Raw genomic sequence first — 14,245 nt, 5'->3', positions numbered from 1 at the left:
ACAGGGAGTAATATTTTTTTGGGTCAAATATTTAAATGTGTTAATTAAGTACTGGTATTAATTAAGGAAAATGAAACTTAAATATTTATATACGACTTTCCCACCATTTATACCTCAAGCCTAGTAAGCATCGCGTGATCCCAATCTTAATACTTTCGCCATCGGCAATCCCTCGAAATTACATCTCTGCCATCCAACCTCCTCCTCCTCGATTCGATGGAACCGACGCAATCGCCGTCGGAAACGGAGGTTCACTCCGGCGAGGACTTCGTTCACATCGAAGAACACTCCAAGCCTGCCGGCGATTTCACTCTAAGCGACAGCATAGTGAATGTGGAGAAGGAGGACGCGGTTGAGGAAGAAGAAGAAGAAGAAGAAGAAGAACAGAGAGACTCCGATTCCGTTGCTAGCGTCGGAGATGCAGCCGGTGGTGACGGCGGTGGCGAGTGTTCATCGTCGGAGAAAGTGGAGCTGCCGGAGGAACTGGCGAAAAGCGTAGTGATCCTGACGTGCGAGTCGACTGGGGAAAGCGGAACATGCGATGTGTATTTGATCGGGACTGCTCATGTATCGAAGGTATAAGGAGCTGTTTGTGGATTTGGAGACTCTTTAATTGCATATGTTATTAGAGTGTGATAGAATAGTATTCAATCAATTGATCATGAAGGGATGATCCTGCAATGTTGTTGTTGGTTACAGGAATCCTGTCGCGAAGTTAAAGAAATAATCAGCTTCTTGAAACCAGAGGTTCGTCGTCTCTTTACATAATAATGTTCAACGAGAGCTGAAGTTTGTTATCTTAATTGTTTTGGTCTAACCACGTGGCTGGCTGATGATTTGATTAATAATAGGCTGTCTTCGTGGAGCTGTGTGCAAGCCGAGTGTCTATTCTCCAACCCCAGACTATGAAGGTTTGCTTTCTTTGCACTTGTGATTCTGCGTCTTCCTTGCTTACTTTTCGCGTGTTATTGTGGCCATCTATCATTGTGTGAGATCCTGGAAAAGAATGTGCATAGCTGTTTTTTTGGTTCGAAGATGATAGACTTTTTGTTGTTGTTTGTTAACGATAAAGAGTGATGCCAAAGTTCCTTTATAAGTCTCAAAACAGAGGATTCCATTTATCAAATGATGCATGGGGTCTCACTTGTTTTATGTGCTAATGCTTTTGTTGATGATATATTAGAGAGATACACGATTCTCACTCTTATAACCCTTTTTGCTTCTTCTGAAATCCTACTCTGTTTTGGCTTCTCTAGATTCCAACCATGTGGGACATGATTGAAAGTTGGAAGCAGAAACAGAACACGTTTGGAATACTCTATGGCTGGTTTCTTGCAAAGGCAAGTTTCCTTAAATCGATGTATTCTTTTGTTAGAAGCTCTGACTTTCTGAACTATATCCTGCCCTTCTCTTAGATCGCAAGTCAGCTGGAGGTTTTTCCTGGTACTGAGTTTCGTGTGGCATATGAAGAGGCCCTTAAATATGGAGGCGGTGTGATACTTGGGGATCGTCCTGTACAGGTTTTATGTTGGTCTACAGTTTCAAAGCATTCTCTTAGTAACATGGGAGTTGCATTCTCTTACATACTCATTTGATTTCAATATGTTTTCCGACGCAGATCACGTTAAAAAGAACATGGGCAAAGATGCCTCTATGGCACAAGGTAAAGTTTCTTTACTCCTTGATGTTTCAAGCTGTCTTCTTGCCGAGCGCTGAAGAACTCGACAGAATGGTAAGCCTTACTGTATACATGTTTTTTTGTTATGTAATTTACTGTGGTTCATCGTATCTTTGTATATCTCAATCTATGATAAATTTGGATGGCTTCAGCTGAAAGAAATGGACAATGTGGATATGGTGACTCTGGTGATTCAAGAAATGAGCAAGGAGTTTCCATCTCTCATGGAGACTCTTGTACATGAGCGAGACCAGTTAGTGTTCTTCAATCCCTCTCTATCTAGTTTCTCGGATTCGTTAATCTTGGCTTATCATGATCCATCATTCTGAAAACTGCAAATATAAATGAAACTCTCAGGTACATGGCATCCTCTTTGCTGAGAGTTGCAAGTGAGCACAACTCGGTCGTTGCAGTTGTCGGCAGAGGGCATATTAATGGAATCAAGAAGAACTGGAAGCAACCTATAACGGTTTGTTATTGTATAACTTGTCGTTGACAGTCTCTGAATTAAGGAAGAGGAGTTTAATTCATTTCATTTTCATGAAATCTACAGATGAAAGATCTAATGGAGATACCTAGCGACGACTCAGTGTTTACAGTGAAGAGGATAGTATCATCAGTGGCGATTGCAGTAGCAGGAACAGCTATAGTTACTGGCATACTTCTATCAAGAAGAAGGTGAAAAAGATTATGATGAGGGGCAGAGTTCTTCTCTTCATTCTCCTGAGCCATACAAAAGGAATGATACAAACTTTTACAGTCATTACTCTCTTTTTCTTGTCAACCGTTATTTTTCTTTTAAACAGTCAAATGTATCAACAATGGTTATATTTTCGGCAAATCTCTAAAATAGCACTTTTTAAGTTTTTGTCAAAAAAATAACACTAAAAAAATAAAATGACTAAATAACAGTTTTTTGTTTTGAAAATTTTAATATTCTTTTTAATTTTTAAATATTTAAACACATTCCTAAAATCTCATCCTTTGATTTTCTCTTGTATATTCACATAGTAATTTTCTTTGATGTTTTTGGATCTTCTCGTTTGTAGATAAGTTTATCTACAAAATGGAAATGTACTCAAACCAACTTCAGTGTGGTGATTTCTACAAGACAAGAACAAAAAAAAACTGATATATCTTTATCATTATCAATGTCCACACAAATCTGAAAAGGTCACATAACAATCATCGTCATCATCATCCTCATTATTTTGCGCGTTGTGGGATTTGTGGCGAGGGCAGTGTCTGATTGAAATATGCTATAGAGAACCTATGAATATGCAACAAAAGATTATGTAAATATACTTAAAGTTACGAGAATGGTAGAGAAGTGAATCGAATAATAGGAAAGAATAAGTAAAAAAGAAGAAGACTTTTGACAAATACAAATGATCGATTGTTCACCTAAATTATTCTATCTGAAAAGAAATGTTTGAAGAATGATATTTTACTTGTCTCACAAGAAAAGAATCCAACAATTTGTTTCACAATTTCTCACTTTTATAAACCCGTGAATTGCAACAGATTTTGTTTGATGTTTTAATTTAATAAAAATTTAAAATAATAAATCATTTATATTTTATACTCAGGTAATATTTATATATTCAAGTAATATTTTCATGTAAATATTGTTGTGTTTTGTAAAAATAATATGTTGAAGCTTAAACCTATATGTATATATATATATGTGTGTGTGTGAAATATTGGTAGCTATTTTTGGTTATAATTTTTAACATAAATTATCTACTGAAAATGGAAAGTTAGTTATTTATAAAAAATAATAAGAGTATTGTTACAATTTTATTTTGTTTAGACTTTTAAAAAACAAATATTTATTTATTTTATAGTTAGTTTTTTTTGAATGATTTAATTAAATATTTTTTTGTACTTGTAGGATTTTATAATTTATTTTAATAACTTTTTCTTAAAATTTAATATTTATCTTATTATATAAATATTGGTTCATCAAAGTTGCTAACTAATGCATTAAATATTGATAGTAATTTTCGTTTTTTAGTTATAAACAAAAAACAATTGTAAAAGTTATTTGAAATTAATTTTTTAATTTTTGAAGAAATTGTGACATGTATCAAAAATATGATACAATTCTCTTTTGTTTAGGGCTTAAAAGAAATTTTGAAAAGGAAAATTCTCATTACAAAAATAATATTTTACAGTTCTTTTTAGGATTTAGAAATTTTATTATTATTACATAGTCTTTTACAATTATATATTGCTAAAAATAAGTGATGGTAATTTTCATTTTTTTAAATTACACAGAAAATAATTGTAAAAAGCTACTTAAAAGTATTTTTTCTTGTTTTTGTCATCATGTACTTTTTTCTTTTTTACAAAAAAAATAATTTTTATTTTTAAAAATATTACGAAGAGAATTATAAAAGAGAATCTTTATTTTTTACACATGTCACAATCTTAAAAAATTATTTACATATGTCACAATCTTAAAGGAAATAAAAAATACTGTCAAATAGATTTTTACAATTGCTTTTTCTTAGAAGCTAAAAAAAAATGAAAATTACCATCAAATAGTTTTAACAATATATAATGTAAAAAATTATGTAATAATATTTTTCTATTTCTAAAATCCTAAAAGTAACTTTAAAGATTACTGAAAAATTTGTCCTTTTCTTAATCTTTTTAATTATTAAAAAAATATAATTTTTGACAATCTTTAAAAATTATTGATACATGTACAATGTTATTTGGCAAACTTTGAAAAACCAAGATTTAACGTGGGCCAATAGAAGTCCAATGTTCACTTTTATAAGCCCCTTAATAAAACTAGAGTATTATAGACAATTTAACGTGGGCCCAATTGAAGCACAAAGTTGGGAATAAAATTGATTAGTGTATTAATTAAGGAAAAAGAAGCCCATTTTGTTTGGTAATAAAATTGATTAAATGTTAAATACGGCAAGTATTACAGACAATTTAACGTGGGCCAAATAGAAGCCCATTGGTGGGAATAAAAATGATTTAAATGTTAATTAAGTTTTTAATTAAGGAAATGGATTTTTAAATATTTATGTACGACTTTTCCCACCAAACCATAGCACCATGCTTTTTGCCTTAGCTAGTAAGCTTTGCCTAAGATCTCAGTCTTATTATACTTCAGTTCGCCCTCCGCAGTTACATCTCTGCCATCCAATCCACCTCCTCTCCAAGTCGATGGAACCGAGGCAATCGCCACCGTTGTCGGAGACGGAGGTTCACATCGAAGAAGACTCCAAGCCTACTGGTGATACGTCCTTAAGCAACAGTATAATGAATGTGGAGGAGGAGGAAGAAGAACACAAAGACCCCGATTCCGTGGTTAGCGGCGGCGATGCACTTGCAGCTGGTGATGATGGAGATGAGGAGAAACTGGAGGTACCGGAGGAGTTGGCGAAAAGCATTGTGGTCCTGACGTGCCAGTCCAATGCGGAAAGCCGATCTTGCTATGTGTTTTTGATTGGAACTTCTCATGTGTCAGAGGTATTCTCTGAAGCTAAGGATTGAAATTGAATTTGCGAGTTTCAAGACTGATGGTTTCCTCTGAGTCTTAGCTCTTTGTTTTTTTTTTTCTTTTTTTTTTGAAATTATCGTTTTGGTGTTCAGGAATCTTGCGAATTAGTTAACTCAGTGATCAGCGGCTTGAAACCTGAGGTTCGTATTTTTTACAATATATGTTTCACCACAAAGCTGGAGTTTGGTTATCTTAAGTTTTGGTCTAACTCTCTAACCACGTGGCTGACGATGATTAATAGGCTGTCTTCTTGGAGTTGTGTTCAAGCCGAATGTCTATTCTCCAGCCTCAGACTCTGAAGGTGTGTGCCTTTTCGCACTTGTTATTCTGCTATTTGGCTCTCGTGTGAAAATTTCTGGAAATCCTACTCTGTTTTGGCTTCTCTAGATTCCAACCATGTGGGACATGATTGAGAGTTGGAAGCAGAAACAGAACACGTTTGGAATACTCTGTGGCTGGTTTCTTGCAAAGGCAAGCTTCCTTAATTGATAATATTCTTTTAATGGACAAACAAAAACTTTACATCCTGTCCTTGTGTTAGATCGCCAGTGAGCATGAGGCTATTCCTGGTTCTGAGTTTCGTGTGGCATATGAAGAGGCTCTTAAATGTGGGGCCAACGTCATACTTGGTGATCGTCCTGTAGAGGTTATTTCAGTTTCATTTAGTATTGTTATGCATCATATATTACATGGAGTCGCATTCTCTCACATTGTTCCAGTATATTTTCATTTGATTTCAGTATTATTTCCGATGCAGATCACGTTTAAAAGAACATGTGCGAAAATGCCTCTATGGCACAAGGTAAAGCTTCTATACTACGTGATGTTTCAAGATTTCTCCTTGCCTACCTCTGAACAACACGACAGAGTGGTAAGTCTTTTTTTTTTTCTGTGTCTTTCTACGTATGTAATTTACTGCGATTAATCATATCTAATATATATCTCAATCTATGATAAATTTGAATCGCTTCAGCCGCAAGAAATGGAAACTTTGGATTCGGCGACACTGTTGATCAAAGAACTAAGCAAGGAGTTTCCATCCCTCATGGAAACACTTGTGTATGAGCGAGACCGGTTAGTGTGTTCTCTTGTCATGATTCATAATCTGAAAACTCAAATAGGAGTGTTGGAATTAGGCTATTAGCAAATATAGGGATGATTAATGATTTGATTGGTGTGGCAACATAAATGAAACTCTCAGGTACATGGCAACCGCTTTGCTGGATGTTGCAAGTAAGTACAAATCGGTTGTGGCAGTTGTCGGCAGGGCGCATGTTAATGGAATCAAGGAGAATTGGAAGAAAACTGCATCGGTTCGTTGCTGTGAAACTTATAATTGACAATCTTAGTATTCGTTTTCGGTTTGTGGTTTATTTCATACTTTCATGGAATTTACAGATAGAGGATCTTATGGAGATACCAAGCGATGGGTCAGTGTTTACAGTGACGAGGATAGTATCATCAGTGGCGATCGCGGTGGCTGGAACAGCTATTGTTGCTGGCATAGTTCTTGCAAGAAGGAGATGAAGTAGACTGTGATGAGGGCAGAGTTTTTTCTCTTCAATTCTACTGAGTGAGCCCTATACAACGTAATGATACAAGCTTTATACAACAATGGTTATATTTCAAATAATAATTTCTCTTTTTCTATTGGCTTTTATTTTTCTTTTAAACACTCAAATGTATCAGCAATGGTTATATTTCACATAATATTTTTTTTTTTACTGAAATATTTCACATAATATTTTCTTTAATGCTTTTGGATCCTCTCGTATGCAGATAAACCCTATCTACAAAACGGCAATGTAGTTAAACCAACTTCATTGTCATGATTCGTACAAGACAAGACAAGAAAAACTAATATTTTTTTATTGATGAAACTCTATAACCAAATGCATACACACAGATCTGTAAAGGTCACATCACAATCATTACAATCATCATCATTATCCTTATTATTTTTCGCAAAATAAACACACAAACTCCCATACTCTTAAGTTTTGCACCACTTAACTATTTGCAACGGAACATTGCCTTCTAACCACTCCTGCTGACCCAGTCTTGACATTGATCCGACCCATTTTCTCCATTGACTTTGCAAACTCAGAGAAGAAGCTCTCAACCGAACCTTTCAAGATCTGGTTTATGTTTGAGAGCGTTGTGGGATTGGTGGTGAGAGCAGAGTCTGATTGAAAAAGACCTCTACGCTTGAGAAGGAGCTGGTAATAACTAAGATCAAACGTTTTACGGCTTCCTGGATCCATCTCCACTATGGTCGTGTTATCGTTGAGGCTAGGACATTTCCTAGACTTGAGATTGGCTGCGTATTGACTGTCTAAGGCCGGATCTTGGTCTCCACGACCCGTGAAGTTGTAGAGACGGTTTGTGAAAGACGAGCAATGAGATACACCGATAGTGTGAGCCCCTGTTATAACACAACACATTATTTTAAGAAAAAGCTTGAACCGTATGCTAAAATGTTGTATAAACAAAAACGTAGGTCAAATCTTTTGAGACAATATAGTTGCATTTGAGATTTAAAACTTTAACCAGTTTTCTAAAGAGCAGTGTAAATGAGGCCATAGTATCCATTATAGCAGCAAATCTTCCGAAACTATTTTTCAAAATTGATTAAAAAAATATCGGTATAAACGGCGCATAGGTGCCATTTAAGCACTAGTCCACTACAAGTCGCTTAACTAATATTTAAAGATTTTTGAATATTAAGGTTTAAACTTTACCAGAGAGTAAGACAAGGTCCTTAAGATCAAGTCCTTGGTTTGCAAAGAGTGTCTGAAGATTGGTGAAGTTACTGGTTGGAGGAGGAATGTTAGCTAAGGCCTCTGATGCGTTCGATATCCTCCCATCTCTTCTTCCGGTTGGTACACTCCAGCTTGGTCCTCCCTACAGCATACCATAGTTTATGACGACAAATACTAGAAATAGTAATTTACAATTATGTTTTGTGAATCTATATGTTGCTTACGGTGAAAACTACGGCGTCTCGAGATGCTAGAGCGATAATATCAGCGCAAGAGACGACTCCAGGACACTGAGCTTCAAGCACAGTTTTGATTGCCTCGATGAAGCCAAACCCTCTAACCGTTAGGTTAGGCGTTGCGTCTCTCTCCGCATTTCCTGACGTTGAGTTTATAAGCACTGATCCATCACAGCCCTACATGTACATATATTGTATATCCTTGTCACTAATTCAGTAGCCAAATAGCATGCTCTATAAAAAGATGAAAATGGTTTTTACCCGAACAAAACAATCGTGGAAATGCATCCGTAAGAGAGCAGCGGCAAGAGAAGGAGCATTAGAAATGTGGTTTGAAACAAAATCTTGAACAATCTTTTCGGCGTTTGGACAAGTGTTGGCATAGAAGTTCATCTGTAACTGAGCTTGGATTGGCCCGACCAATCCCACAAGTAAAAGAGAGAGGGACAGAGCAATAGTTCTCTGGCAATTCATCTTTATATTTGTGGTTTTTTGAGACAATGTATATTTTGGGAGGACTATGTTCAATGTGTGGTGTATTCAAACGTTGGAACTTGGAGGTTGTTATATAGAACATTTTGAATGGTTGGTAATGCGTGCCTGGGTGCATGGGTCCATCTAAGCTAACTAACATGTGCTCTTACGTGTTGTCTTTTTTTCTGTTATTTTCTGATTCATAATCAGCGTCACTCACAAAAGAAATTGTGGGGTTTGAGACCCATCAATATATAAATGTTGCGACAAAAAGGAAAAAGAGTATATAATGTTTCACCTCATTACATAAAAGTCCTCAGAAAAGATTTAAATGTTTGATTCTTGATGATGTTTGGACAATAGAACTTTTGTTTCATTTCACAAATTTGCCAGTGTACTATTTGGGTTTTTTCTTCTCAATTCTAATTTTACCAAAAACTTGATGCTATTTTCAAATTATATAACTATTTTCATAAATACCTTAAATTTGTGATCAAAAATATTAATCTAATCCTGCTAAATCATTTTAAATGTTTAATAATCATTTATAAAACATTTATAGAGGTAAATATAAAGATAAACACTAAACAATAATCATTGAACCCTAAATCTAAAATATTAAGGTATTTTGATTAAATATATTTTTAAAGTGGTATCTAACTTATGGTATTTCAAATAATTTCTCATTACTTTTTGCTTTAACTTTGACACACTATATTTATTTATTACAATATGAGGATATCTGGATAATTTATTTTCCTCATTCATGATGTTTTAAAACACTTTGGTCTTGTTGTTATTTTTATTTTTTATTTTTTTATTCGTGAATATATTTTTAGTGACTAATTATTGCAAAGTGAACTCCAAAGTATATCTACTAATAGGGATAAAGTAAGAATTAGATATGGTACAATGAGGGTGTATGTTTGGTCCATTAATGGAACTAGAGTAAGTTGTAAGTAACATATAAAATTCGAGCAAAACCTTTTTTTCTCGAGCAAAACTTCATTGATTGTATTTAGCGTTATAATGTCACAATCAACAAAAATAAAGCTAATTAATTCGCAAATTTGAATAAATATAATTTTTCTGTTATTTTCAGTTAATATCCTAGTTGAACAATAGCCCTCATATGAAACGAGTTGTTCACTTCGTGATTCCACTGATCTTTCTTTATGCCAAATTTACAGCACTCACCTAATCCCCCTAATAGTACAGCTAGGGGAACCACAACGAACAAATTACTAACAGGCAAGAGAGTATTCCACGATTACAATCGTTTTTTAATAATTTTTATAATTCCTTAAGGTGTAAATAAGATTAATTAAGGGATTTGGTAGCGACATCGATTTCAATATGCCAATTGCCAATATCATATGTTAAATGTATAAATATAAAATTATTATGAATATTCCAATTCTACCACGTACATTCTTATCTGGAACTTTTGTTCTGTCCTTTACTCTTGTTGTTTATATCTTGAGCCTATCTTTCTTGGTAACATACGATTTAGAAACATTTATTATGAGGAGAAATGAGAGCATCAAATTAATATTCCATCCGTTTTAATTTAGTTGCTATGAAATAAAATATTTGTTCAAAATAAGTATCAGTTTTATAATTTTAATTAAAATAAATAAACAAAATTATCAAAAATCATGGAGAGTGTGACAAATCAGTAAAATTACTTCATAAATAATAGTGTAGATAATGTTATTCTATTTTTTAATTAGTTAAAATATAATTAAAATTATAGATAATAATATTTTATTTTTAAATATATAAAATTAATTTTTTTTTAATCACTGTACACAAACTTAAAATAACAATCTATATATAATAACAAACTGTTTTTTTTGTAACTGCTGAAGTCATCACTTTTTTATAGGAAAAAAAATATTGTATCTAATGGTCAAGCTTGTTTTAATTATGCAATCTAGCGGACAAGATGTAGTTTCCTTTAAAAAGATGATGTCATCTTTTATTAAAGCAAACGGCGTCTTTTGTCTTTCCGAACGAACGCCTTCCTTCAAAAGACAATGGCACCTCTTGAAACAAATTATAAATGTCATCATCTTGGTTATTCTCTTCCTTCCAATTGATCTCTTATACGGACTAATTTTTCGTCGAGAAGAATCCATGTAAATTTTCATTTGAACCAGTCCAATATTTAAGTTCTATTGATTTGGTCATTTAGAATTACAGATTGCAGTCTCTGTTGGTCTAGATTTATGTTTTCGTGTGATGTCATAACGGTGTCGATGGTGTAACTCTAAAACCAACATGTGGTCACGAATTTAGGTTTCTTTAACAATTTGATCTGATAAAAAACACTTTGCCAAGTCGTGAACGTTCGAATGGTTCTTTATTATTATGATTCACTTGTAAAGGAAGATATATTTTCCTTTAAGATCGCTATTATACCTGTCTTTACGGTGTTTACTGTCCTCAATTTCAGAAAATAAATATCTCCTTGTTAACGAGAAATTTACTCTATAAAACACATTCTAAATTTCCAATTACATAAAAGGACACTTTGAACTTATAGGACACTTTCTCTTAGTGAATTTACCAATCTAACCCTTAACTAATGAGATTGTGTATTGAATTAACCAATGTTCCGTTTCAAAACAAATAATATATGAGGATATATGAGCCTCATAATATATTATCGCTTTTAAAACAAATAACTTTATTTTTCATTTAGAAATTTCTAAATCGAGTCAAGTCTCACGAACGAGACCAAACCATAATACTTTTTTCCCTTTCAATATCTTCTTGAACTACAAATCTGGGCGGCTAGACACTGATTGAAGGTTAGAGAAATTGTTTCTGAATCCCTGTCTCTCTTTCTCTATTTCTTGTTATAGAAATTTTTTTTGTTTTCTTCCCCCGCATGTTCTTTCCACCGATTCATTTCATAGGCAACCACCGACATGAAAGTTTATTTTTTGATTTCACAACCAAACCCTTGTCTCTTTTTCTCTGTTTCCACTTTCTCAATCCAGAAATTGGGTCACCTAACCTTCTCTAATCAAGAATCTTAGCTATTCTCCCATCAGTTTCTTTGTCAACTTGAATATACGCTTTGAATGGTTCACATGGTGAGATGGAGATGTCTTGTGGTCTTGTGGATGGCATTTGGTGGATGGGAGATATATGAATGGGAGTTGCTTGGATTGGATAATGGTGGGCGTGAGTTTTGTGGATGGTGACCAACATGGAAAACATCACAGAGCCCAATGTGTTTCGATGTGTAAAGAAGATGGATGGACATGAGCTTCGTGGAAAATAGATCGGTGGATAGATATGTGGACAACAGCTGTGACAATAAGATACATGGATAGACAGGAGATACATGGAAAACATGAGATAGGACAACATATTTGTAGAAGATGGATGGACATGAGATCCGTGGACAACATATATGTGGATATCATGAGAGATATTTTGCTGCTTAGCCCTTGTCCCATCAGTTTCTTTGTCAACTTGAATATACGTTTTGAAAGGTAGACATGGTGAGATGGAGACGTCTTGTGGTCTTGTGGATGGGCATTTGGTGGATAGGAGATTGATGAATGTGAGTTGCTTGGATTGGAGAATGGTGGACGAGAGTTTTGTGGATGGTGACCAACACGGAAAACATCACAGAGCCCAAATGTGTTTCGATGTGTAGAGAAGATGGATGGACATGAGTTTCATGGACAATAGATTGGTGGATAGATATGTGGACAATAGCTGTGACAATATGATATGTGGATAGACATGAGATACATGGAAAACATGAGATACGTGGATAACATATGTGAAGAAGATGGATGGACATGAGATCCGTGGACAACAGATATGTGGATAGCACATGAGATATTTTGCCGTGACCATAAGAAATCAGCATCACATCTTTATTGTTCACTCTATCATTGTCCGTACATACATTCGTAAATAGTTTTAAGTTCGTTAAAACGAAAAGAAACTATAACTTATCTTTTAAAAATTCAAAACTCGATGAGTCTTTATCAAACAATTGGTTTTGTACTGTCATTTTTTCAGCCATTAGATGTGATTTATTAGCATCTCATCTAAGGGCTTAAAATAGACTCATTAATCGATGAACCTACTTCTTCAAACAAATAAGTAATTCTTAACTAAACACACATCCATGTTTTTTCTCTACCAAAGGAAAAAGCAAGGTTATTATCGTCCACAACAGTGACGCCCGTACACAAAAAGTATGCCAAATTCAGAATGTGTCTTTACAAATAAACAAAAGACAGAATGTGTCTCTATGTGTAACTGTCTCCTATTTTATCCATAGCGTAAATAGAGTTTACTCATGGAGGGTATGTCTTTTTCAATGAATCGAATTCATTTATGGCTAGTAAATGTTGTGACTACAGTTGCATTTTGTTAAAAAACTTGGTGACACTTGTTATTTGTCAGTCCAGCAGAAAAAATAAACTTTTTGATGTTGGATTCACATGTGTGTTTGACTGCTTGATGTGTTCTTTCTTTTTGTTGGGTTTCTATTATTTGAGAAATTTACACCCACAGACACATTTCGACTTTTGAATAACACAAACAGACACATTCAATACCTCAGACACTTTTTACATGTGATTTGTCTAAACTAACCTCACCTCTTAGTATAAGGTGGTTTCACATTTTTGTCTAACTAGAAAGATCTACTAACTAGATGAAGAGAAACAAGAAAACAACGGTGGCTAACTAGATTCCTACTAACCAAAAAAAACCAATCAATTAAAATTAATAATTGAAATTTTGGGTTTTTATCTATTTTGAATTTCGAAAATTTGGTTTTCCCGACACACCTGATCTCCCTTTACTCACTTCGTTGTTTCCTATAGAGGAACCCTAGTTTCCCCCATTCTCCAATCCGCTTTCCAAACGACGACATTCTTTCCGACAGCTGTTGTTTGTTCTCTGATTAGTGATTTCCTCCTCTGTACCGTTCTTCCTCTGTTCCCCTCCTCCTCTGTTAGACATGGAAGATCTGTTTATCTCCTATGTTCGACATAGAAGATCTGTAGACCACCGACTCCAAATTTCCGACATAAAGATCCGTTTCTCTCTTCTGTTTTGGTGGTGGTGGTGGTGGTGGCTGTGGTAGTGGATGTGGATACGAAGGTGGAAGACGTGAAGAAAAGGAAGAGGCGGTGGTTGATAATGCGGTGGTGGATGTGGATATGGAAAGTTGAAGACATAAAGAAGAAGAGGCGGTTGTGGATGTTGTGGCGGTGGATGTGGATACGAAGGTGGAAGACGTGAGGAGGAAGAGGTGGTGGTGGATGATGTGGTTGTGGATGTGGATACATGGGTTGCAGATGTGAAGAAGAGGAGGTGGTGGTGAATGTTGTGTTGGTGGATGACGTGGCGGTGGATGTGGATATGGAGATGGAAGGCGTGAGGAGAAGGAGGTGGTGGTGGATGATGGATGCCGTGTTGATGGATACTATGGTGGTGGATGTGGATACAGAAGTGGAAGACGTGAGGTAGTTGCATTGGATCTAAGTCTTTGATCTTCATGAATAGTTAGTGTTGTGGTTGTGAT

General features: G+C 34.9%; 3 protein-coding genes across 3 annotated transcripts; 2 read left to right on the top strand and 1 right to left on the bottom strand.

Moving 5' to 3' along the window:
* The first annotated feature begins 113 nt into the window (after window positions 1-113).
* On the top strand, window positions 114-2,544 carry LOC108857274 (uncharacterized). Its single transcript, XM_018631232.2, has 9 exons — window positions 114-576; window positions 700-747; window positions 852-911; window positions 1,257-1,340; window positions 1,416-1,520; window positions 1,619-1,732; window positions 1,831-1,931; window positions 2,036-2,147; window positions 2,232-2,544. Exons 1-9 carry the CDS (start codon window positions 217-219, stop codon window positions 2,358-2,360), a joined length of 1,113 nt encoding a protein of 370 aa, XP_018486734.2. The 5' UTR covers window positions 114-216; the 3' UTR covers window positions 2,361-2,544.
* A 2,245-nt stretch (window positions 2,545-4,789) lies between these two features.
* LOC108857824 (uncharacterized) lies at window positions 4,790-6,926 on the top strand. Its single transcript, XM_018631845.2, has 9 exons — window positions 4,790-5,173; window positions 5,297-5,344; window positions 5,446-5,505; window positions 5,592-5,675; window positions 5,746-5,850; window positions 5,962-6,075; window positions 6,178-6,278; window positions 6,406-6,517; window positions 6,603-6,926. The coding sequence occupies exons 1-9, from the start codon at window positions 4,868-4,870 to the stop codon at window positions 6,729-6,731; spliced, it is 1,059 nt and encodes a 352-aa protein (XP_018487347.1). The 5' UTR covers window positions 4,790-4,867; the 3' UTR covers window positions 6,732-6,926.
* A 130-nt stretch (window positions 6,927-7,056) lies between these two features.
* On the bottom strand, window positions 7,057-8,754 carry LOC108857825 (peroxidase 3). Its single transcript, XM_018631847.2, has 4 exons — window positions 8,464-8,754; window positions 8,191-8,379; window positions 7,946-8,108; window positions 7,057-7,629 (listed from the first exon to the last, which is right to left on the bottom strand). Exons 1-4 carry the CDS (start codon window positions 8,674-8,676, stop codon window positions 7,214-7,216), a joined length of 981 nt encoding a protein of 326 aa, XP_018487349.1. The 5' UTR covers window positions 8,677-8,754; the 3' UTR covers window positions 7,057-7,213.
* Window positions 8,755-14,245: the final 5,491 nt, after the last annotated feature.

The sequence above is a fragment of the Raphanus sativus genome, chromosome 5, assembly GCF_000801105.2.
Source record: "Raphanus sativus cultivar WK10039 chromosome 5, ASM80110v3, whole genome shotgun sequence".
NCBI classification, from domain to species: Eukaryota; Viridiplantae; Streptophyta; class Magnoliopsida; order Brassicales; family Brassicaceae; genus Raphanus; species Raphanus sativus.
This window is presented reverse-complemented; position numbering and strand designations above follow the sequence as displayed.